The 25,696-nt window shown below is 47.5% G+C and overlaps 1 protein-coding gene across 2 annotated transcripts in view; it reads right to left on the bottom strand.

The window, feature by feature from the left end:
* The window catches only part of LOC143841429 (ephrin type-B receptor 5), a 181,860-nt gene that overhangs the window by 14,097 nt on the left and 142,067 nt on the right, over positions 1–25,696 (bottom strand). For both annotated transcript variants that reach the window (XM_077345718.1, XM_077345719.1), the window contains exons 7-9: positions 3,168–3,292; positions 1,866–2,028; positions 514–628 (exon numbers count right to left, since the gene is read on the bottom strand). In XM_077345718.1, coding sequence (XP_077201833.1) covers positions 514–628; positions 1,866–2,028; positions 3,168–3,292 — 403 coding nt within the window. The remainder of the gene's footprint in view (positions 1–513; positions 629–1,865; positions 2,029–3,167; positions 3,293–25,696) is intronic.

Raw genomic sequence — 25,696 nt, 5'->3', positions numbered from 1 at the left:
GGGCACTGTCATGAAGGGTGCATGTGTGTTTGTGTGTGTGTGAAGTGCCGGCAAGTTGTGACTGACTTCTGGCAACTGCAACAGGGGGCTTTCAAGATGGTTTCCTATTGCCTTCTTCTGCAGAGCCTTCCCTGGTAGTCTCACTTCCAAGTAACAACCTTGCATGGTTTCTGAGATCCAATGATATTTGGATCTATCATGCCACCTTCCTGCCTACACCGAAGGGCAGGATAAAATAATTCACCGAATAAAATTCCGCAGAAGACTCTCCCAAAACCAAACTGTCTTGCAAGGGAGGTGCCATTCTAGCCACCTCTGGGCTATGCTAAATTTGTCCCCACAAAGACAACTCCTTGGACACATTCATTCATGATGCAGGCAGAGGCGAGATTGTAGAGGGGGCCACGGAAGGCCGTTCCGGAATTCATGATCCACTCCAGAGTTGAGATGGAGCAGAACCGGATGGTTCTGCCAATCACTTGTCCACAGGTGAAAATAAACAGCCACCTTTACCTCTTGAAGACGATGGCAAGGATGGCGATGGCCGCGATGACCAGGAAGGCGAGACCCCCAAGAGCTGAGCCCACAATCAGCGGCAGTCGGTCTTGAACCATCACGGAGCGCTCACCTGTCAGAAACGACACACCTGAAACATGCATAGGTTGCCTAAAAGCGATCCCCGCCCCCAGTGTCATGCCCCTCAGTGACATCCCCCAGTCACCATCAGGAGGTCCCACAGAACATTTACCTCTATAAGGAAACCACATAACCCGGTGGCAGGACTACAACCGAAAGCCTCTGGATGTGGTGAGTCATCCAGGGGTTGAGGTCACACAAGTCACTGGTTATGCCCCACTCTCAGAGCCAAGTTTTTTTAACCACTTTTTCTGTGGGGAAATGACTCCCTACCCCCAGCGCTGTTTCCAAGTGGGGAAAATGGCTTGGGAGGGAAGCTACACAGCACTAATCCATGACCAACTTTCTCCTTATGCCTGTGGCCGGGCGATTTCCAGTTAAGTGCCCGATGAAGCGTGCTTACAACTGGAATAAAACTTGGTTGGTCGTCAAGGTGCCCGGGGACTCAAAATTAGCGCTGCTACTTCAGACCAACCCAGCTACCTACTAGGTCAATGGTTGTCAACCTTCCTAATGACACGACCCCTGGAGGCGCCGGCTTCAGCAACCCCTGGGAAAAGGGTCGATCAACCCCCATAGGGGTCACAACCCCCAGGTTGAGAACTGCTGTACTAGATTCTAATTAGTTAGCAAGGGAGCCTGAATATGAAAATGCAATGTGAGGGTAATGACTACCTAATTTGGCTTCAACCGATGAGATATACAACATAACATTTTAAATTCATCTCCTGAATTCAATGGCTCTCAAGGAATTTCTTCCACTTTTTCTTCCAAAAAGATCCTGAAGCCGCATTGGATAAGCAGGGCTATGAGGGGTATCACTGCTATCATGTTTAATTGTTCTACTGCCTCTTGCTTTGACGGCAGCTAGGGGCCAGGATGGAAAATGTCCTGGTCCTGGTTGAGGCCAGACGTACCTCTTTGGGGCCAGAGACCACGGACTCTTTGGAATTAGCTGAGCAGAGCTCTCTCCAGGAGGGGGGTATAGATAGACAAACAGACTCTCAGATATGCAGGACCCAGACCGTGTACGGCCTTGTGGTTAAGTACCCACATGCATGGCAATATGGAGTTGTACACAACCATGACTGGTGTCAAGGCATATGTGAGCCTGTGAAGAATGTGGAAATCAATGAGGTTTGAACAGTAAACAGAAGAGGCTACTAGGATTGTGCAAGGAAGTGTGAGGTAACTTCATGAACAGGTCTCAAAGTTGGGAGTTCACTTACTTCCCACCAGGGTCTGGAAATACATCTTTCCACTGTAGGGTCCATAACCGACCGCTGTCCGGGCTCGCACTTGGAAGGCATATATCTTTCCTGGGTTCAGACTGGAGATGGTGGCCATATTCGTCTCGCTGGTTACTGTGAACGAGTTGTCCTCATCTTCGGACTAAGAATCAACAATCCGCCACAGAAAATGAGAAACGTTAATTCCATTTCCTCCTTAATAGAGTTCCCTGCATAGTTTTCCTATTCAGGCATGATAAACATTGACCCTCCTGTCTAAGATTCTACTGTTTTGGTTCATCAAATACTTTCCTCAATATCTCTCTATCCTGATTTCAGGAAGGCTAGTGGCCAACAGTGCAAGGAAAAAAAGATTTTTGCAGGAGAAGAAGAGTTGGTTCTTATATGTCGCTTTTCTCTGCCCGAAGGAGTCTCAAAGTGGCTTACAGTCACCTTCCCTTTCCTCTCCCCACAACAGACACCCTGTGACGTGGGTGGGGCTAAGATATTACTGAAGAAGAAGAGTTGGTTCTTATACGCCGCTTTTCTCTACCCGAAGGAGTCTCAAAGTGGCTTACAGTCACCTTCCCTTTCCTCTCCCCACAACAGACACCCTGTGACGTGGGTGGGGCTAAGATATTACTGAAGAAGAAGAGTTGGTTCTTATACGCCGCTTTTCTCTACCCGAAGGAGTCTCAAAGTGGCTTACATTCGCCTTCCCTTTCCTCTCCCTACAACAGACAACCTGTGAGGGAAGTGAGGCTGAGAGAACCCTGATATCATTGCTTGGTCAGAACAGCTTTATCAGTGTTGTGGGGAGCCCAAGGTCACCCAGCTGGCTGCATTAGGGAGATTTATAGCCTCTTTATTAAATATTATTATAGTAGTCATTATGATAGAAATCAAATAAACAAATAAGTTGAGAGTCATAACAAAACTAATACATGATAAAACGTATAAATTTGCATCTCCAAGCTCAGAGTGCGCATCACGTCATGGTGTACACTCACAAAATTAACATGTTAAAATTTGAAGCTTCCTCTGGACTTGGCTCCTGATACTTTCTGGCCCCAGCTTTGACTGGCCCACACAACTTTGTGGTGGAAAGTGCCGACAAATCGCAACTGATGGCGGCCCTTAATGGGGTTCTCAAGGCAACAGATGAAGAAAGAAGGTTCTCCATTGCAGCCCTGGACTTTTTTGGAGGTCTCCCCTCCCAGCAGAACTGACCTTGCTTAGCTTCTGAGGTTTTATGAGATTTGGTTATCCTGGGTCATCCAGGTCAAGGTCCATGAGACTCACCTTGTCGAAGTAGCGCAGCTGATAGTCCAGGATGATCCCGTTGGGCTGGTCCGGCTGCGGCCAAGACAAGGTGATGCTGTTCATGGTGCGGCTCACCAGGTGCATCATAGGAACAGCAGAAGGGACTGCAACGAGAGGAAGGAAAAGAGATATTAGCCAAAGGAGGAGGAAGGGAATTAGAGAGCAATGTGCCAGATTGCACGTTGAATTTGCTATTGTTAGAACTTCATCAGGAAGTATTGTAATGTGACTTGCAAAGCTGTTGTTGCCGTAATTGGGGTGGTGAGCAAGAGCTTTTCTTTTTAGCATTTAAAAATATTTATCTGGACTGGAGCCCTTTTCTGAGGATGCTTTTGGATTGTGGTTATTCTACCTTATATTTTGTTCAGGAACGCATCAGATCGGATATTTAAGAGCTGCAACACGAGTCTCATTGATAAACAACAAGACGAGAAAGGAATAGAAAAAGTGAAGGATTCATTTGAAGGCAAGATAAAGTGAAAAACATTCCCTTTCTCCATTATATAGAGAGATGTAGGTTTCTGTCCAATAACAAGGTTTCTATGTTCCCACCATCATTTCTGCATGGGCAGGAAGGAAAAAAAAATCACCAGTGGCAATGGCCTGACATCATTATCCAGGGAAAGAGGAAGAGATGCCAGTCCTCTCAAGGAGTGGCCAAAACTCTATGGCTTTTCCATAAAGTTTTTAGTGATTCTGGGGGAGGTGCACCACTAGGCTATTGGTGAAGGTTTGAGGAAATCTGGATTAAAAGTTCCTCTTCTACTACTTACTGAACAGCTGATCAGAAAGATGGTTACCAGAGAGGCTGTGTTTGTACTTTATCAGACTGGGAGTGAAATTCTTAATGGCTACTTTCAAAAAGGATGTGCTGCCTGTCTAAGGTCTTTAGGATTGAGCCATGAAGAAGAAGAGCTGTTTTTTTGAATCCTGCTTTTCGCTGCCCAAAGAGTCTCAAATTGGCTTACAATAGCCTACCATTCCTCTCCTCACAACAGACACCCTGTGAGGTAGGTGAGGCCGAGAGAGCTCCGAGGGAACTGTGACTGGCCCAAGGTCACCCAGCTGGCTGCATGTGGATGGGGAGTGGGGAATCAAACCTGATTCTCCAGATTAGAGGCCACTGCTCTTAACCATTTCCCCAAGCTGGTAAGTAGGAAAGTCAAGGATATTTCATCCATTAACCTCTCTAAAATGATCATTTAAAATGTTTAGATTCACACAAACATGTAGACAGACAGACACACAGAGAGAAAGTATACAAGAGCTCCAACATTATCTCATTGAGCCGGTGCAGGGAATATCACAGCTGCTTAGTAGCACATGTGAACATCAGAGGCTATTGCCAAGAATGCCAGTCTGCAGGTGAGTGTGATGCCAGCTGCACACCTATATGCAGGCGACCCAAGCCCCAGGTTAGTTCCACCTTGGCAGGTCACTGAAATGAGCTGCGAGATCTCGACGGCAGGCAAATCCAATTACAGTGTCAGCATCTGGAAAGTGGCATTCCCACTGCGTCTAACGTGCGAGCTGCTTTTCTCTTTCTGTTCAAGATCATGCGGCAGGAGGGATCAGTGACAGAAAAACTCTGAGAAAAAAAGTCCGCACTGCACACTCCGGCTCATGCATGGAGTCATCCAAACCTGCTCCTAAGGTTGGCCAGGAAGAGGTAGCAGGAGAGTTGGATTGATCCGGCTACAGAAACCACGTGGTTGGCTTGCTTTGGATGGAAAACAGGGAAATTGAATATGATAGCTTTAAAATAGGCTTTCTAACATTTTAATCCATGCTGAAGAAGAAGAGCTGGTTTCTTTGTACCCTGCTTTTCATTACTGGAAGGAATCTCAAAGAAGCTTACAATCACCTGCCCTTCTTCCCACAACAGATACCCTGCAAGTAGGGCTGATTCTGCACTTATTTTGTTTTTTCCATTGTGGATCCTACTGAATTCAGATCGATTTGAACTCGAGTCTTCCTCTATCTCTCCCCCCCCCCCAATTTTAACAGAAAGTGTTCTGTACTCCAGTGGTCCCCAACCCACGGGCCGCGGCCCAGTGCCGGGCCGCGAAGGCCTTGGCGCAGGGCCGCGGCTCCCTCTTCCCGCCCCCCCCCGCAGTAAAAAACTTCCCTGGCCGCAAGCTTGCGGCCCAGGAAGCTTCTTACTGCGGGGGGGGGGGGGGAGAGGGAATCAGGGCCATGCCTGCACGATCCGCGGGCGGGCAGTTGCCCTGCCGGTCCCCAGCCTCAAAAAGGTTGGGGACCACTGCTGTACTCGATTGGCAGAGCTCAGAGTGGGGAGGGGAGCCAAGTGCAGCAGGAGTCTCTTTCTTTCTTTTCTTGAATGGGGGAGGGGGAGAAGACTGGAGACAGCAGAGGAGGGGGAATAAATCCAAAAGGCAAATCTCTGCTGAGTGAAGTTAGGGTTTCTGGAGCACGGTCACTTTAAGACAAGTCATGCAACCTGGAACCAGGAAGTCTTTGAACAGCCGTCCTGACCAATCAGGGAAAACTGTTTGGCTACAGCGTTGGAGGCAGGATGTTTATTCACAAAAAGCAAAGATCTGCACATTTACTGATGCCAATTTTTCAAATATTGAAGGTTATATCCACTTCTGGATATCGTGGGGGAAAGGTAGGGTCACACTGAATCAATTATGCATGTTGCAGAAGGAAAATTTAAAGCGCCCCAAATCAAACTTAATCAAATTTAGTGTAGACAGCAGGGATTTATTTGAGCTGGCAGTGGGTAAAAAGGCCCGTGCAGACTACACCCAAGTTAGGCTGAAAGAGCTCTGACTGGCTCAAAGTCACCCAATTGGCTGTGTGTGGAAGAAAGGGGAATTAAAATCCGGTTCTCCAGATCAGAGGCCACTGTTCTTAACCACGACACCAGACTTAACCACAACACCAACATACTATAACTGAAATATACTGGCAGTCTTCAAGCAAAGGTTGGATACACACTTTTCTTGGATGCTTTAGGATGCTTAGGGCTGATCCTGTGTAGAACAGGGGGTTGGACTAGATGGCCTGCATGGCCCCTTCCAACTCTATGATTCTGAGGGAATAAATCTGAGGGAACAAAATAGTAGTGGGAACCACCTGGATGGAGCACCCATCATAGTTACTCCCTAGAAAATGCACAAGATCCTCTGGGTTATTATATCGCAAGTGCAAGGAAGTAGATGCCCTGAAACCCTTCCTGTATTGCCCCTCCCTGTCAGTTGAACCTACCTCATTGCTTGTTGTGAGGATATGGAGGAAGGGGAAATTGATAGCCATGAAGATCTCTGTCTGCCTATGGGAGTATGCAAAAAATAAATGCCTGGAAGGTTTTGAGGGTGGGATGGATACAGTTTTGGGAATTTTCATGTGAAGTATTAAATCCTCTTTAATCCTCTTTATGAGAACTTGGATTCTCATTAGCATAGAATATATCAACTGGAAGACAGCTATTTTTAATCCAACCGTGCCTTCTGGCTAGTGGAGATCTTCCATTTGCACGAAATGTCAAATTGTGTATGTGTGTGTGTGTGTGTAGGGGGTGGGAACTACTAGGCCTCATATTTTAAAATATCCTTTATTTGAGAGGGCATTTGGGGATTACGTTGGCCTGAAATACGAAGTTCTCCCCCACAAATATATTTGATTTTAGAGCTGGAGGGATGTATTGCTAAGGTCTTGGTTAAAATTTACCTCAATCTTGCACACACAAAAATCATGCGGTGGCATTAAGTAAGCCATGATTCTCTAAGCACTGCAGATGGGGATAATAATACAGGTCTGTTGGAAGGAGTGCTTGGATAATGTGTGAAAAGAAAAAAAAACCCATACAAGTATTAAGCCATTATGAGTGTTTTGGTTTCTCTGATCTCATCCATTAACTGTGATTTGAGTCTGTTGAATGGCTTAATTCCCATTTCAGTGCAAGCTGCTGAGAATTAGTCACACTTATTGCCCTTCCTTCCTCGGAGGAATCCCGGGAGGTAGACAAGTTGGCCCTCCTTTATCCACATCGTAACCCTGTGAGGTAAGCTACTGGTCCAGGAATATTTCACGAATGTTGTACCTCACAAGACTTTTACCTTCTAGACCAGGGATTCTCAACCAGGGGTCTGAGGACCCCCATGAGTCTGTGAGAGCTTTGGAAGGGGTCTGTGGCCTTTCCCCTCCTGCCTTAATGGACTTGGCCACAAGCTAGGGAACCAGCTACTTCCATGGCTCCCCTTCTCCCCCTCCTGTGCACGTTTCACGGTTTCTGGGCCTGGGAGGGGGTGGAGCCTGCATGCCTCCTTCCACCTTCAACCTCCTCCTGTCTCTCCCTCCCACAGTTCTCCTCAAGCCTGCCTGTTAGGGGGCAGTAATGTTACTTCCAGGGTGTATGGCAGGGAGACGTCACTTTTGGGGCTCCTCAAAGCCTAAAAAATTATTTCAGGGGCTTCTCCTTGGTCAAAAGATCGAAAAAGGCTGTCTTAGACCAAGCTGAAGGGTCTATGCAGTGCTATACATCAGCTCCCAATGGAATAGTCGAAACACAAAAGGAATATAACAAATCTTAGGCTGTCACCCCCGTATTTCCAAATATCATTTTTCTCAAGCAATGCTGATTGTTCCCTACAATGCGTTCTCACCTGGCTGTTTCTCACACTCCATATGGGGTCTTTCCTTCAGAAAGGAACAGATTTTATTTCCTCAAAGAGTCCAGGAGTCCAGCATTACTTTTATGGGCAGCTGGTAATTCCTGCTTCAAAGGGGCTACAAGGAGAAGGTTTACTGTACAGGTCAAAGTGAGGAGGAAATCTGGTGTCTGTTTGAGTGACAGGAGAGCTCGAGAAATTTCAATTCATCAAGTGGTCCGATTGATGGCAGTTTTCCACCCCACCTGCAGTTAGTGAGAAGTAGACACAAGTGGTGTACTTCTATTCTGCAGGTTAGGATGGCTCCCCCTGCACAAAATGAAATATCGGAAATTTTTCTTTCTGGATGGTAATTCTGTCGATAAAACAATGCATTATACTAATCCGGAGCATGGGCCTGAAACCGAAAAAGTAAGTTATACAAATAAAACCCTCAGGTGAACATAGCGCAAGTCCAGTGGCACCTTCAGATTATGTTAATTTGCTGCTTGTCCTTTTACTTATAACTTGTAACTTCTATTACAGTGTATTTGAAGATGTGTGTGTGTGTGTGCGTGCACACTAAAGCTTATCTTATCCATGGTTCCTCTTAATATTTTGGAAACTGGCCGGGGGGCAGAGCATGTCCAGGGTGTCCAAGTTGGAATAGGGACCTCCAGGGTCATCTAGTTTAACAAGCTAGCCAAGGATAATCAAGCATCTCCGATGCTAGCACTAGGATCCAAACTCCCGATCTCTGCTGCACTGCATACACAACAGTCACTAGGCACACACACACACAGTTATGAAGAAGTTAAAAAGGTCCTTCATTAAGGAGATCCCTTTTGCCCCAAGATGTTCGAGAGTAATGAATAAGCTGGGGGGATTCCCAAACCAAAAGCAAGCTTCCTCCAAAAGATTTGATTCTCTTACCCTGTCCCTTGACACAGTGGATAAAAGATAATTCACAAAACACATTTTACATCTCAAAACTTAAAAAAAAAAAAAAACGAACAACAAAAATCAAAATTTGACTACCAAAACTTTTCTATTGGATTTCATCTTAAGCAGGCTTTCTCAACTAGGGTTTTGTGAAACCTTGGGGTTTCTTGATGGTCCTGGAAGGGTTCCCTGAAAGGGTGCGAGTTAATTTATATCTATATATCTATATATCTATATCGATAGATAGATATTTGTTAAGCATTTATCTGTGATATGACTATATATGGTCATGTCAACCCCCCCCTCATTGGCCAATGATGGGCCTGGAGGGAGTGGGAAGGGGAGGGGCCCTGGACAGGCGAATACCCAGCCATGCGTCCCAACCATATTCTGCACAATCACACAACAACTGGCCTTCCTTGAAGCCTAAAAATATGTTTCAGGGATTTCTCATAGAATCACAGACTTTGAAGGGACCTCCAGGATCATCTAGTTCAACCCCCTGCACAATGCAATAGTAAAAATATTCTCAATGGTAAAAAAGTCGAGAAAGGCTGACCCAAAACAAAATTCTGAGAATATGAAGCCCAAACAGTTCTGATCAGGCTAATGAAACATCTCTGGGGGATTTGGGCACATCCTTACTCAGAATCTTGGGGGCGGGGGGGGGGGGAGTGCAGAACCACCCTGAAGGAAGTAGGAGGGGACCTTGTAGAAGCCTGGCAGAATCCTGGGGGAAACCACGGTGGAATCTAGTTTTGGCTGGCTTTTCAGACCCCAGTACTGATGACGTGGAAGCAAGCAATTTTAATGACCACCCAGGTAGTAAAACAATGACTGGTTGGCAAAAGTAGAAACCAGCTTAACATCCCAAACACAGAGTTCCTTCCTTAGTAATTTCCTGCTTTTGGGCAACAAGTTCTGTCCTGCAGCCAGTGGATACATAATATGCCTCTGGTGATTCAACAAGCACCGCTATGGAATGCTTTCAAATAGCCGGAGGCCATCCACTTTGCCTCTCAAAAGGCACATGGTTCTCTACTATGCCCAGCATGTTCCAATCTGCCATGCGCCATCTAAAAGGCACAATGTGGGGAATGCGCTTAAGAGGTCGAACAAGTAGGGTGTGATGTGAGGCTACTTAGATGTTCACAGCCAGATCACTTGATGTGGCTCAAGAAGAGCCTTTATTCACACTTTATGTAGCAACTAGGACACCACAGTGTTTAAACACATAAAACACACAGGAGAGATACATCTCTTTAAACTCTTGGAAGTATCTTAGAGGGCCACAACTAGCCATAGCTCTGTGCAATGTGTCTACTGCTTGTCAAGTCAAGTCTTTATTATTACGGTACTAGACCAGTAAAATTACAAGGTACATAAAAACATCTGGCATTAATAAGATAAAAGAATCATTGATAACTTATAAATATTATAAAAGATAAAAACATTCCAGCTATAAGAATCATTCTGGTTTTAAAACTCACAAGCATTATCTCAAGCAATTGAGACCATCTCTACCTAAGTTGCTCCGAATCCAACCAGCTCTTCCACAACTAGCCATAGCTCTGTGCAATGTGTCTACTGCTTGTCAAGTCAAGTCTACTGCTTGGTGTCATGGTTAAGAGCGGCAGCCTCTGATCTGGAGAACTGGGGTTGATTCCCCTTTCCTCCTCCAAGTGTAGCCAGCTGGGTGACCTTGGGCCATAGCTCTCTCAGAGCTCTCTCAGCCTTACAGACCTCACAGGGGGGTCTGTTGTGGGGAGAAGAAGGGTAGACGACTGTAAGCCACTTTGAGACTCCTTTGGGTAGTGAAAAGCAGGGTATCCAAAAAGAAAAAGAAAAAAAGAACAAAACAGCCCTTCTTCTTCTTCCCTTCGTCCTTTACTTCAGGAAATGCTGGTGGATCCTGGCTGCCATGGGAAGTGAGGGCCATTTCTGGTGCTGCATCCTGCACCCATTGATTCTTAGAATGACTGCCGTGCAGGAGAACAGAAAGAGAAACCCTCTTCTTGGAATGGATGAAATGGAATCTGTGCAGAGCCTAAAACTGACTTATGGGAAATTGTGGCTTATAGCAGCTGTCCCCAAACCTGGTTCGAGGACCGGGACCGGTCCGTAGATCAGTCGGTACTGGGCCACGGCTCCTCCTCGTCCTCCTCCCCAGCTGCTGCCCTACGACTCTGCCGCCGGCTCACCTTTGGTGCTCTCTGGCGGCCGCCATGGCTGGGGCTCCCCCTCGGCATGGCACTGCGCAGCTGCTGCTGGCAGCGCCCCCCAGTGGGCGGCAAGAAGTCAGGGGCACTGGCAGGAAAGCAAGCAGAGCAGGGGCTCAGGCGGCAGCAGCGATGTCCCTTGGCAAAAGACTATCCCCCCCCCCCCGGGCCTCAGTAAAATTGTCAAGCGTTGACCGGTCCCCAGTGATAAAAAGGTTGGGGAACACTGGCTTATAGGATCATCCACAAGGTAGCTGTTCAGATGGCACGTGATGTGTGTAAGAGAACTACGGACGACTGGAAGGAACACTGGAATGGGCCTCGACTCTGCCATCTTAACTAATGGGATTTGCCACTACAAGATCACAGGCTTGGATTCCCACAGAACATTCACACTGGTGCAGGAGGAAATGCAAGAAAAACCTTTGTAAGTAGACCCTGAGTGAAGTTGGCTTCACCGAATCTTGCCTGGCCTCTCTGCAAGATACATGATCTGTCTTTGATTAAATCACATTGCACTTCCAAACTGAACTGTAATTACTGTACCAAAGAGATTTTGGGTTTTCTGCAAACTTCTGTGCTGTTGTGAAATGGGGGGGGGGGAGAGGGGGAGGGACCTTAGAGCAGTAAAGAAGGCAAATGCAGTCTTGGGCTGTATCAACAGAGGTATCACATCAAAATCACAAGATGTCATAGTCATGCTGTGTACTGCGTTGGTCAGGCTGCACCTGGAGTACTGTATCCAGTTCAGGAGGTGTCACTTCAGAAAAGATGTGGGCAAAATTGAGAGGGTTCAGAGGACAGCGATGAGGGTGATTCGGGCCTGGGAACAAAGTTCTACGAGGAAAGGCTGAGGGACCTGGGAATGTTCAGTGAGGAGGTTGAGAGGGGACATGGCTGCTGTCTTTAAGTACTTGAAAGGCTGCCCCTTGGAGAAGGGCAGGGAGTGGTTCCTGCTAGCAACAGAGGACAGGACCCAGCTAGATATCAGGAAAATATTTTTCCACATTTGGAGTAGTTTAGCAGTGAGATCAGCTGCCTGACGTGATGAGTTCCCCCTCACTGGCAGTCTTCAAGCAGCAGCTGGACAGATATTTATCATGGATGCTTTAGGCTGATCTTGCATTGAGCAGCAGGTTGGACTAGTTGGTCTCTTCCAACTCTATGATTCTGAGAATAAAACTTTGTTGGTCTTAAAGGTGCCACAGAACCCTATAAAATAAAACTTCCCTCGTGTGGTAGGAGCCAACAGGTGGTGGCGGCTGCTGGTTCAAAGGGCTTTTAAAAAGGAACAGATTCTTCCATGGCTATAATAGTAGCCATGACAGCTAAGCAGAGCCTCCCCTTTCACAGGCAGTATACCTTGAAGCACCTCATGCACTCAGCAGGGGATGACTGTCACCTCCCCTGGCTAGCCTGTGAATCTCTCTTTGCTCAGTCCTTTGTTCCAGCCTGTGTTTGCTTCCCATACTTTGAGACCCCTGATTGATAAATCTGAGTCAATGGAATATGAGCACACCAGAGATGGCACACATGAGAAAAGAATAAAGAGAGACCACCATCCTGTGCTTTCATTGCAGCGGTCCCCCAAATCCCAGAGGCTGTAATCAACGGTTGCTGAGAGCATGATTAAAAATACATCTGCCCTAACCAGCAAGCTGGGGTCAGCGAGATCTGTGGACACCTGGGCCAGTTGGCAAAAGGCAGCCCAATCACCCCAATGGCTCTAGCTTTCTTTGCAGCACTGAGAAACATAAAAGGATTGGGTTGGGCTTTTTTCATATCAGACAAGAGGAAATTATGCGGAGAGAGGCAAATCAAAAGGGGGTTTAACTGGCTTAGGCAAGCAATCAATTTCAGAATGTAAATCAAACACAAAAGCACGAGGGAAGGGCGAATCTGAGTTGACACACTCCTCATTACTTCTAAACCTCACAAGCTCAGGTCTTGCTTCAACAGGAAGAAGAGGAGGATGAGCTGTTTCTTTGTACCCCACTTTGCCCTACCCGAAGGAGTCTTATGATCGCCTTCCCCACCTCTCCCCACAATAGGCACCTTGCAAGGGAGGTGAGGCTGAGAGAGCTCAGAGGGAACCATGACTGGCCCAAGGTCGCCCAGAGGGTTTCATGTGTTTCAGAGGGACTTAGAATCCCTTACCCTTCCTCTTCCCATAACATAAACACTGCGAGGTAGGTGAGGCTGAGTCAGCTCTGAGAGAACTGTGACTGGCTCAAGGTCACCCCGCTGGCTGCAGGTGGAGTAGTGGGCAATCGAACTTGGTTATCCAGACGATAGGCTGCCACTCTTACCCACCACACCAAGCCCACATCAAACCCACCTGACTAAGCAGTATGGCTTCCATAAGCTACCTAGTCTGAAGAACACAGTGAAGTTTAACCAGAGTCCAGCCACACCCTGGGGATCAAGAACACCCCCTGGAATCAGTTTTCTCTTCCTCACCGGCAACGGTGGCACACCTGCACTAATAACACGAGCGGGGTTTCCAAGGGACTTAAGCCTGATTGCCAAACGCAGATCAGTTCAATCTATCGTATTTCCAATAGCCACTGTGACAGCTGTGAAGAATTCGGACAGGAGGAGAGTTTATTCGTTTGGACTCTGTTGCTGGAGAAGGCTTCTGCAGATTCCGTGGACAGACAAAGTCCCAAACAAGGAAATACTAGAGTGCATAAAGCAGGGGTAGTCAAACTGTGGCCCTCCAGATGTCCATGGACTACAATTCCCATGAGTCCCTGCCAGCGAACTTTCCCAAGCATTATTTTCTTTTACACTGACTCTTGTCTTCTCATAATATGACCACAGCACAACAGCCTTAGTTTCATCATTGTTGCTTCTAGGGAGAACAGGTTTGATTCTAGCACCTACTTATGGAGTGGTTAAGAGCAGGTTTGGTTCCCCATTCCTCCACATGCAGCCAGCTGGGTGACCTTGGGCCAGTCACACTTCTCAGCTCTCTGAGCCTCACCTGCCTCACAGGGTGTGTGTTGTGGGGAGAGGAAGGGAAGGTGATTGTAAGACAAATGGGGTCTGCTTTGAGACAAATGGGGTCTGCTGAATGACCTTGGGCTAGTCACAGTTCGTTCAGAGCTCTCTCAGCCTCACCTGCCTCACAGGATGTGTGTTGTGGGGAGATGAAGGGAAAAGTGTTTGTAAGCTGCTTTGAGACTCCTCTGGGTAGTCAAAAGTGGGGCTCTTCTTCTGATGTACTCCCCTCTTCCCCCCCACTGGAACAGGCAGAGTATCACCTCTAAACATCATGCTCACACCTGACCACACAACAGACAGCACTGCCGAGAAGGAGCTCTGAGTGGAGGGGCTTAGCTCTCCAGGCCGAGCATCTACTTGGCGTGCTGAAATTCCCAGGTTCAATCCCTGGCATGTCCAGTTGAAAGGATGAGGGAATAGGTGATGCAGAAGATGTGTCCACCTGAAACCCTGGAGAGCTGCTGCTACTCTGAGTAGACAAGCCTGACCTTGATGGGCCAAGGGTCGGATTCAGCGTACGGCAGCATCATGTTTGTTCAGAAAATCAGTCTACAGTACCAAAACTAGTCACGATCCTGTTCTGACCCAGAACCCTTCTAGCTGTGCTCAGGGTGTTTCAAAAAGTGAAAGGGGAGATCTGTGAAGGGGGTTGGCAGCAGGCCCACAGATGGCAGAATCAGACAGAAAGATAGCTGCCACATGTTGGCGCTGGGCCATTTCCACCACACTGTGTCGCAACAGGGTTCTCCAGGAGCGCTCTCTCTGCTTCTCGAGGATTAATTCAGGATTACAACATTTTAGGGATTAGCATAACCATGTATGCCTTCTCCTGGCTTGCTTCTACAAGCATTCTGTCGATTTTTCATTGTTGTTTATACTGGTGCCTTCATTCCGTTTCATTATAGAGGTTGCTAACCCAGCTGCCCCACCTGCGCGAGAGGCATGAAATGAACTGAACAAATAACTCGAAATCAGCTCAAACCAGCCGCTTGTAAGACCCAGCGTTCATAAAAACCACCCTGTTTTAAGGCTGCTGGGCAGTAAAGTGTTTTGACAAAGTATTTCTCCAGTGATAACGCATAAAAGGGCTTTTATAACTACTGGAAAATTTAGACTAGCAAGATGCACTCCCTTTCAGTGAAGAAATCAATGGCAAACTTCCTTGGGAAAGAATTAGATTGCACCAATTCTGATTCTGTCAGAAGGTTTTTGTAATGCAACTACCTTCTAGTGCCTGAACGTTACATCCAGCGCTCACATTCACAGAAGCAACTGTTATCACCAAGAACAACAGAAACATTTCCTAGGGATGCCAAAGGCTCTGTTTGAGAAACCTAGAAAAAAAATAATGAAGCTAGCCTTCCTGTTTTTGTACACAGAAGTCGTTTCTGTTTTCATTCCAAACATTAGCAAGAAAGGAATACATTCTGCAGTCTGTTAGCAGACTCCATCTTCTCAGCGTAAATTGGCCCATCCGATACACATAATTTCATTTAGTGTAAGCTGTAAGCTTACAGTGTTGGGAGAAATCAAGAGTAAACAAATATCACAGTCGATGTACAGACCCGCTTTTATAGAGGAGGGGAACTAAAAAGTTGGAGGAAAGTAGCTAGATAGAGGAGAGGGGGGCAGATGATCCCTTTATTGAATCTTACACATTTTCCCAAGTTATTCCTTAATGAATACATTCCAGATCAGCGCAATGATTTTGCACATTGCTCCGTTTTGTATGCCATTCACAGGAGCCGGTTCATCAAGAGACAAATGCGACTGTCTCAGACATCTGCACCAGCAGCTGTTTTGACTACAGTTGAGACGAAACTAGTAATTTGACGAACGTTCTTGGCAGTGCTGAAGAAAAATGCCCCCTCTTCAAAGATTTTTCAATGCTCCCTCTCAAAAAAAAAAAAAAAAAAAGTAGTTTACCTCACGCTCAATTGCTCTGACACAAGAAAGACGGCTAGCCATGGTAGCAGAGACAGCCCAAATTCAGAAGTCTGAGTTTCCGTTTCTTTACTGGAGGGTACCAGCTGTTGGAAGAGAAGCACTTTATCCTGTCTTTTAGCCTCAGACTTCAGAGCGGGACTATCATAGAGTTGGGGAGAGAGAGAGGCTCGGACACAGAATATCCTTTCATGCTTTGTTGTTGTCCCTTTAAGCCAGGGGTAGTCAAACTGCGGCCCTCCAGATGTCCATGGACTACAATTCCCAGGAGCCCCCTGCCAGCAAATGCTGGCAGGGGGCTCCTGGGAATTGTAGTCCATTGACATCTGGAGGGCCGCAGTTTGACTACCCCTGCTTTAAGCTGTAGATTTCTGCTCTTAGGGAAGATCTTCCTTGCTTCCACTTTGACGCCTTTGTCCCACACACTGTGCCTGTTCTCCATCTCCTTGACACCATGAGAGCAGGACACATTTCCCTGCATCTCCGTTCATCCTAGCTAGTTAAGAGTAAGGTTACAACTCTGTCTATTCACTGTCCTATCTATAACGTAGTGCTTTATAATGAAGGAATCATTTTAGTTTGATTCGACTTTATTTTTTAATGGGTGTATATTCCGCTCCTACACCCAAAGGTCCCAGGGTGGGTTGCAATGGTTCAGAATAAAATAATCTTAAATATATTAAAACAAATTTTAATCATAACCCCACCTCTCCCTGGCAGGAAAGCACACAGATGATGTCAAAAGCCTGGGTGAAGAGGGGTGTCTTCACCAGGCACTGAAAATGACATAACACAGGTGCCTGGTGAATCATCCAAGGGAAACTGATCCAAAGTCTGGGAGCCACCACAGAGAAGGCCCTCCTGCGTTTCACTGCCCCTGGTGCCTCTGAGAGAGGCAAGACTATAAGAAGGAGGGACCACAAGAATATTCTTGAGATCTCAGTGCTTGGGAAGGTCTACATGGGAGAAGATAAAAAGCCTCCATTTTTTATTTTGATTGCACACAGTCAACCCAGATAACTTTTGCTGTGTGGTAAGCCTTGGGCACTCTGCTAACACATCAGAATAATAATATTCCTACATAACCAGAGACCACCTGTATTGACCAGCTTTACAGCTTATTCCCTGTCTTCAAAAGTTGATATATGCACCAGAGGCAGTTTGCTGGAGGTCCAAAGACCAAAGTGCACCATGGCAATATATGACACCTACTCGGTGCCAGTGCTGCCCAGATACCATGAAGCTAAGCTGCTCCCAGGAAGATTTCACACGACTGGCAATTCCTGCCCAGCACTTTGTGGCCATTCAATCTCATGCAGCCCCAAGTTTTTTCCTTTGCCTCCCCACTGGCCTAAATTGGAGTTGTCTCCCATAGCGATCTTCGGCAATCTCCATAGACTTGGCCACTTGGCCACAATGATCCATGCAACGGTCACTTCCAGATTAGACTTCTGTAACTTGCTCTATACGGGCCTTCCCCTGTCTCTGACCTGGACATTACAAAGTGGTGCAAGATGCGGCTGCTAGGGTCCTCACAAGATCATCTCAGAGAGCTCATGTCCAGCTTATGCTGAGGCAGCTGTATTGGTTACCAATTGGCTTCTGGATCAGTTTTAAGGTTTTGGTTATCTTTAAGGCCATCTGCAGCCTGGGCCCTGCTTATCTGAGGGACTGCTTGTCTCCTTATGCCCCCCGCAGGGCTCTCTGCTCTGTGGGTATGAATTTACTGCTGGTCTCTGGGAGGCTTGACTGGCCTCAACCAAGCCTTTTCGGTCCTGGCCCTGACCTGGTGGAATGAGCTCTTGGAAGAGCTGATGACCCTGATGAAGCTGTCAATGTTCTGCAGGGCCTGCAAGACAGAGCTCTTCCACCAGACATTTGGTTGAGGCCAGGCCAGGAAGTTCTGGTCTCTCCCTATATAGGCTCCTGTAGAGGCCTGTAGAGTACTGCCTTTGGTGAACTGGGCACAGATTCTTCTCCCGAGAACGATGGTGGCTATTGGGGACTGATCGGGGAAGGGGGTGGGTTTTTAGATTTGTCTTCCTGCCATCAAGGTTCATTTTATTTATGGGGTTATATTGTATTGTTTTTATCATATTGTATTGTATTTTTTTATTCTTGTATTGTAAACCGCCACGAGCCGGGCTGATTTTGGGAGTGGTGGGGATAAATCCAAATAATAAAATACAGATGCTTCAGATCCAAGACTTAAAAATGATCTTCTGCTAGCCAAGACTGCCTCCCGTGGAGCAAAATAAAATAAAATAAAAATCTGCACAGCCTAAATGTTCGCTTCTTCAAATCCAGGACCCCCAGCTGGGTGCAAAAATTGTCCAAAAAGTCTGTTCGTGTGCAACCCCCCCTCCCCAAACCTCTGAGCAAACGCCCACTGTGAGTTTGGACATCCTGTTGTGTTGCTGCAGCAACCCCAAATGGTGCCCATTCTGGAAGCAGGGAATACCAGAATGAGGAGGAGGAGGAAGTGGGGGGCATCGAGAAGGAGCCAGCAGGTGCGAGGGAATATGCCATTGAAGAAGGAGATGTGGTAAACAGCGACTGAATGAGAGCAAGGAGCCTGAAGGAGGGGAGGGGAGGCTGGAGGGGTGATGTGATTTCCTTCCCCCTTTCAGACACCCTGTGAGGTAGGTGGGGTTGAGAGAGTACTCAGAGAACTGTGACTCACCCAAGGTCACCAAGGAGGCCTCATGTGTCTCAAAATGGCTTACAATCACCTTCCCTTCCTCTCCCTACATCAGGCATGCTATGCGATAGGTAAGGCTGAGAGAGCTCTGAGAGAACTGGGACTGGCCCAAGGTCACCCAGCTGGCTGCACGTGGAGGAGGAGGTGGGGAATCAAGCCCGGTTCTCCAGGCTAGAGGCTGCCACTCTTTACCACCGCACTAAGTTGTCATAGAAGAATGTGCCAGGGGGTTGCCCAACTCACGGCCACCCCACCCATGGGGCATTCCAGGCAAGAGAAGAGCAGAGGTGGTTGACCATTGCCTTTCTCTGCAAAGCAATCCCAGTGTTTCATGGTAGTCTCCATCCAAGTACTGACCATGGCTGACCCTGCTTAGCCCCCAAGCCAGGGGTAGTCAAACTGCGGCCCTCCAGATGTCCATGAATTACAATTCCCAGAAGCCCCTGCCAGCATTCGCTGGCAGGGGCTTCTGGGAATTGTAGGCCATGGACATCTGGAGGGCCGCAGTTTGACTACCCCTGCCCAAAGCTCTTGATGAGGTCGGGCCAAACTAAGCAATATGGGATGTTTGTGGGGAGAGAGTGTTGGGGGGGGGGGGGGGGGAAATCCATCAGCATTTCATGCTTCTGGGACACAAATCTCCAGGGCGCAATCAATCTGTTGCACTATGGTCGCTGCAGTGCTGGGCAAAGATCTGGAAAGCCCAGGTTTGAATCCTTTCTCCATTAGAAAACTCACTGGCTCATGCTCCACACCTCATAGAACTGCTGCTGCGAGGATAAGATGGGGGAGATGATGTAAGGCACGGGGGAGGGATAAAATGGACTCAACGTGTAAATAAGTAAGTGATCATGTCACATTTTTCTTGACTCCCAGGCTGCTGGCTGAGATCACCCATCTGACTAATTGCAAAAGGAGGAAGATGCAGAAAAGGGAGCCGGGGGTGGGACATGGCAATGAAGTGGCACAGTTGTTGGGGACACAACTGCAGAAAACAGTGGTTTACTTTCTATGATTTAAAAGCCAGCTTGGTGTAGTGGGGTTAAGGGTGGCAGATTCTAATCTGGTGAGCCGGGTTTGATTCACCACTCCTCCACATGCAGCTAGCTGGGTGACCTTGAGCTCGTCAGTCACGATAGTGCTGTTCTCACAGAGCAGAAACATCAGGGTTCTCTCAATACCTACTTCACAGAGTGTGGGAAGAGGAAGGGAAGGAGATTATAATCCACTTTCAGACTCAGGGGAGTGAAAAGCAGGGTATAAAAACCTACTCTTCTTCTAAATCTAAAAGATTCCCCCCCATACAATATAAGGGGTTTTGAGGGGGAATGTCTCCCAAAATTGAAAAAAGGTGATCCACCAAAATTGATGTTATCTATTTAAAATGGAAAAATAAAATAGTCCGTGCAGCAGAGGATGAACATTCCTAGAGTGCCAAGTTATGAGGTGATGCAGGACAATGCAGCGTTTATATCCCTCCTCAATAAGCGAAAGCTATCGTCAGCAGCTCTGTGCATGCGGCCCTTGAACATCTGATACATGAGGATGACTCGCTGGCCCTCATTGACCGGCATCCAACCTCTGGATTTGCAACCAGGCAGATGCGGCTCCAGCCCAGCCCACTTCCTTGTTTTGTACCCGGGGGATCAACTCGGCACACTGTGGGGGGCTGTCTCTACGATTCACTTTGTGCCACAGCGCGCCTCTTAAATACCGAGCACGACAATTTGTTGTCGCTCTAACTTTTGCTCTCTCCCCTAATGAGGTTTATATCTGGAGACACACTAGCTCTGCGCCTAATAACGCTGCGATAATTTGCTGCCACAAACAATCTACGGCGATCCGCGTGTCCTTGAGATGGCAGGGGGACCAGGCGCTTAATGAAGAGTTCAGCCACTGCCTCTGGTCTGCTCTTGGTTGCATTAGGCAGCAGGGACCATTTTAAACATGTACCATGTGTGACAGCAGACAAAGCCCAGATGGCAGCAGAAAAGACCGAGCAACTAAGAGCAAAACATAATATTATTATTATCATCATTAACGTCAGTTTTAAGGCGACGTTGGCCTGGCTTGCTTCCCTGCATCTTGGTAGGGGTAGGTAGGGCTCAAGTTGGATTATCTGAGGACTGAGTCACAAAGTAAAGGGGAACACACAGTTGCTGGTGAAAATGGTATCCCTGAGTCTAGGGCAGCGTCTGCACTTACTTTCTTTATTCCATTGTCAATCCTGTTGAATTCAGATCACTTTGAACTCGATTCTTCCTCTCCCCCCCCCCTCCCCATTGAAACAGGAAAGTCTTCTGCACCTGGTTAGGGTAGTTCAGAAGGGGGGAGGAAGCCAAGCCTCTTTCTTTCTTTTATTGAAGGGGGGGGGGAGAGGAGCCAAGCAGGGAGCCTCTTTCTTTTCTTGGAGGGGTGGGGGAGATGATCGAAAAAGGCAGAGGAGGGAAGAAAAATCTAGGACCGATAGAAAGGCAAGCGTGTCACATGACCAAGTGTAGCCTATCAGAGGTTCTCTACCACGGAGCTTTCTTTCCCAAATGGATATTGAGGATTAAAAGCACTCTGAGATATCGCACAATAAAGGTTAAGGTCACACTGGATCAATCCTTCTTGCTGCAGAAGGAAATTTTAAATCACCCCAAATCCAAATGGAAATTGCATTCTGTGTAGACGGCAGGGACTGAATCGATCTGGGGTTGGAATAAAAGCTCCATGCAGTTTACACCTAGTTCTCCTAGCTTCTTCTGCAATGCAAGACCCCCATACTGTGCATTTTCCTATCGCTGATCTATAGCGATGTCTGATGCGGGGGTGAGTGGGTGGGACAATGCTAAACACAATGATATCCCGCCATAAAGTAAGTGCTCCTACATGTTGTGGAAGTGTATGCAACATGGGGATGCAGTTTTCAACACAGAAATGTAGTTCTGCCCTCCAGTTTGTAGCGTGTTACATGCAAAGTTCTCATATGTCACTTCTACAGCCATTCTGTATGCTCAAAAGTTTTCACATGTTATTTTAATGTAATGCTCACAAGAACCTTGGGTTGACAGCTCTGGGTTGGGAAATACCCAGAGGTTTTGGGAACAGAGCCTGGGGAAGGGGTGTTTTGGAGAGGGGGGAGACCTCAGCATGATGTAATGCCACGGAGTCCACCTTCTAAAGTAGCCATTTTGTCTACGGGAACTCATCTTGACCGTTTTGGCAGTCACTTGTAACAGTGGGAGATCACCAGGTATCTCCTGGAGATTGGCAACCTTACAAGAACTCTGGACAGTAGGCCAGTCTTCTTTCTCTTACTACAACGTAGATAAGGTGGTGTTGAGGCTGGGAAAGGAAAACTCACCTAAGGCTGTTTACTCAGATCAAACCAGAGATAGGACGGGAAGAAGAGCACTTGTAATTACAGAGCTCAGTCTCCGAAAGGGCCCAGCCCGATGTTTTGTCTTTCTTTACATTATTTACACCGCTTGCCAGAAGTGGCGGGATATAAATCAATTGACTGATTGATTGATTTACTGAGTGAGTGAGTCAGTGAGTGAGTGATTTTTATACCTTCCAATGGTCTCATGGGCAGTTCACACAAGCTAAAAACAATAAAACACAATAAAAGCCCATAAAAACACCCCTTACAACAATGAATAGATGGCGACCTCATATTCAACCATTCAGATTTCCATTCCCCCCGCCCTTATCCCACCCCCATTCAACCGGAGGGCCAAGTTTTTTTCCGCTGGGAGCGAGGAGCCAGATCTAATAGGCATCAGGGGGAGATCCTCCAATGAAAACTGGGGCTTTCCAGATGTCCATGGACTACAATTCCCATCAGCCCCTGCCAGCATGCATGCAAGGGCTCATGGGAATTGTAGTCGATGGACATCTCTCAAACCACAGTTTTTCCACCCCTGATTTGAAATGTGGTGCTGGAGGAGGGTTTGATGGCTGCCATGAACTGATCAAATGACAAGTAACTATTTTATTTTTATTTTATTTAGATTTATATCCTGCCACTCCCGGCAAGCCGTCTTGTGGCAGGTTACAGATAAAACCCCACATAAAACATCAATAATAAACCCATTAAAAATACAACCACTCGGCAGCAACAACTCCAAGCCCCAGAACCCCTGCAAGCTGCCTTCCGGTGTCCAAGGGGGATCCCCAGATTGCTGGCTGTCCACCAACAGCGATGAACGGCTAGGTGGAGATCTCTTTCTAAGGGGGGGCCCATTCAGAGGCGGCTTGCCATTGCCTGCCTCTGTGTCACAACCCGGGTGTTCCTTGGTGGTTTCCCATCCAAATACTAGTCAGGACTGACCCTGCTTTAACTCCTGAAATCTGATGAGATTGGCCTAGCCTGGGCTATGCAATTCAGACCTTTCAGAAACAGTATCTGAACCTGCCCTACACCAAATCAGACCATTGTTTCATCACAGCCAGAATTGTGAAATTAGGTGGTGGACACAAAAGAGAGAGACGTCACAGGCTATTACAGTTTAACCGTACATTTCTGGAGGGCTTCCACCCATAAGCTCTCGCCTGCACCTTAAGATCTGCAGGAGAGGACATCGCAGATGCCATCTCATTCCAAGGCGATGCTGTGAAGTCCAGAAAAAATGGATTAAGTCACACATCAGACTCTCCCCCAATTAATAACCTCTTCTAAAGGTCCCACATACTTGAGGGACCTCCTCGTGCCCTATGCCCCCCGCAGGGCCTTGCGTTTTGCGAGTACAAATTTGTTGGTCGTTCCCGGCCCCCAAGAGGCGCGTCTGGCCTCGACCAGGGCCAGGGCCTTTTCGGTCCTGGCACCTGCCTGGAGGAATGAGCGGGATTTACCAGCTTTCTGCAGGGCCTGGAAAACGGAGATCTTCCGCCAGGCTTTTGGTTGAGGCCGGCGCCTCCATAGTAGATCGGACCCCACCCCTTCCCTCTTAGGTGATTACGGTGATTCTTACTCCCTCCTTGGGTTATGAGCTGGGTGGTACAATGTTGCCACCGCTTGGATTGGTTGGGATGTTCAGCTTTTTTAGAAGATTTTATTGTATTAGGGGGTTTTAGGGAGAGGTTATTGTTATGACCCGCCACGAGCCTTGTGCGAGTGGCGGGCTATAAGTCATTATTATTATTATTATTATTATTATTATTATTATTATTATTATTATTATTATTATTATTATTATTATTATATCTGAACTTGAGGGCACCCGACCTGCAATCATTTCTTCCTCAATTTAAAACAAGATGCAGTTTTAAAATCAGGCACAGATTTCTGCTCCCACATGGCCTGTGTTCGTTGGAGCAGAAAGTCGGGAACCTGCCGGCACACAGTCAAAAATGGATTTTGTTAACTCTGCTGCATTCTGACAAATTGCTGCTTATTAATTTACTTCTAAGTGTAATTGTATGCCCCCCTGGAGCTGCGGATACCTCCTCTTTTCGCACAGGGGCCAGTGGGGGAGTACACATGCATCACCTCCCCCCAAAAATTGGAGACCATTTAGAATGCTTAGTCTTTTTTCAGTGTTTGCAAGTGACCCAATTATAATTCCTGCCATGTGGAATGTGGCCGTCACCAGTAGCAACCAGCTTGGGGGGGGGGGATGTGATGCTGCCTCAGAGTAAATCAGCCCTTCGGTCCCTCCAAGTCAGTATTGCCGACTCAAACTGGCAGTGGTTCTCCAAGGTCTCAGGCAAAGATCTTCCTCATCACCTCCTGCCAGGTCGTTTTAACTGGAGGAGCCAGGATTCGAACCTGGGACCTTCTGCATGCCAAGCAAATTGCCTCCCTCCCTCTATTGTGGCACCCCTTACATCAGGGGTAGTCAACCTGCGGTCCTCCAGATGTCCATGGACTACAATTCCCATGAGCCCCTGCCAGCAAATGCTGGCAGGGGCTCATGGGAATTGTAGTCCATGGACATCTGGAGGACCACAGGTTGACTACCCCTGCCTTACATAGAACACCTTGCTGAAACATGGGAAATAACTTCTACCTCCCCACCTGTATTTCAGTCGGTTGATCCAGTCCTTCCCTTTTATGACCTATTAGCTTTCCCATCGAGGAGTTTTGAAGGCTTTGTTCTGCTGTGGCGTTTGTCATTTGTTTCAGATTTTTATTGTTCCTTTTAAAACGCTGCGTGCATTTCATCTTCTTTTCCTGTAAACAGCCTTGTCTGGCTGGGAAAGGGGGTGTAAATGTCAGTTGATCAAACCCCAGTGGAAACAGCAGGTCAGAGGGTATGTGTGAAAACTGGGGAGAGCGTATTTTTGCAGCTTGGGCGAAGGACAGGCGACTTCTGTTGTTGTCGTGAGCGCGGCGGACGTGAAACGGAGCAAAACGAGTCATGGGTGACTGCACAGAAAGGCTCTTCCTGGTGCAAATCCAACAGCGGAACAAGCCCCAAACTGCTTTTCTGATTTTAACAGTTCCTGTGCCTGAGAACATCCAGGTTGGACTGTCCTGGGCTCTGTTCTTCGCAAGCAAAGCCAGTAGCCGTGGCATTAAGCTAGGCGGTGGCGAGATTTTGGTAACTTCGTCATACTGAAAGCACCTCAGGACTTGTCAGCTCCCGCACCACCTGCCGAGGTCTACAGGTGCATCTAAATGAAGACAGATGAGGCTGTGCCATCTGCCAAGGCAGGTGTGCTGTTGTGCAGTGGGGTGAGCAGACGCTTGCAGCAGAACGAGCTTCCCATTCCAGTAAGAGGAAAACCTTCTGGGGCTTTGAGCACAGAGGGGATGGAAGTGGGTGGCAAGAGCCCTTCTGGGAACTGCACAAACGCTGTAGACTTCTCTGCAAAGGGTACAGAGAACGACACCGCTCAGCCACAGCCAAGGGTCACCTTCACAAGCGTTATGCAAACACCTGTGAAGCTGCTTTCTGCAGAGTCCGACATTAGGTCTACCGCAGGCAGCATTGCCTACTCTGACTGGAAGCAGCTCCCCATGTCTCAGCCAAATGTCATTTCACATCACATGACTTGATCTTTTTAACTGGAGAGGTTGGGGATGGAACCAGGGACTGACTGCATGCCGAGCAGATGCTCCACCACAGGGCTATGGCCCCGCCCCTCCTC

This window comes from Paroedura picta, chromosome 7 (genome assembly GCF_049243985.1).
Source record: "Paroedura picta isolate Pp20150507F chromosome 7, Ppicta_v3.0, whole genome shotgun sequence".
Taxonomy (NCBI): domain Eukaryota; kingdom Metazoa; phylum Chordata; class Lepidosauria; order Squamata; family Gekkonidae; genus Paroedura; species Paroedura picta.
The sequence above is the reverse complement of the archived record's forward strand: the minus strand, read 5'-3'. Positions and strand labels throughout refer to the sequence as shown.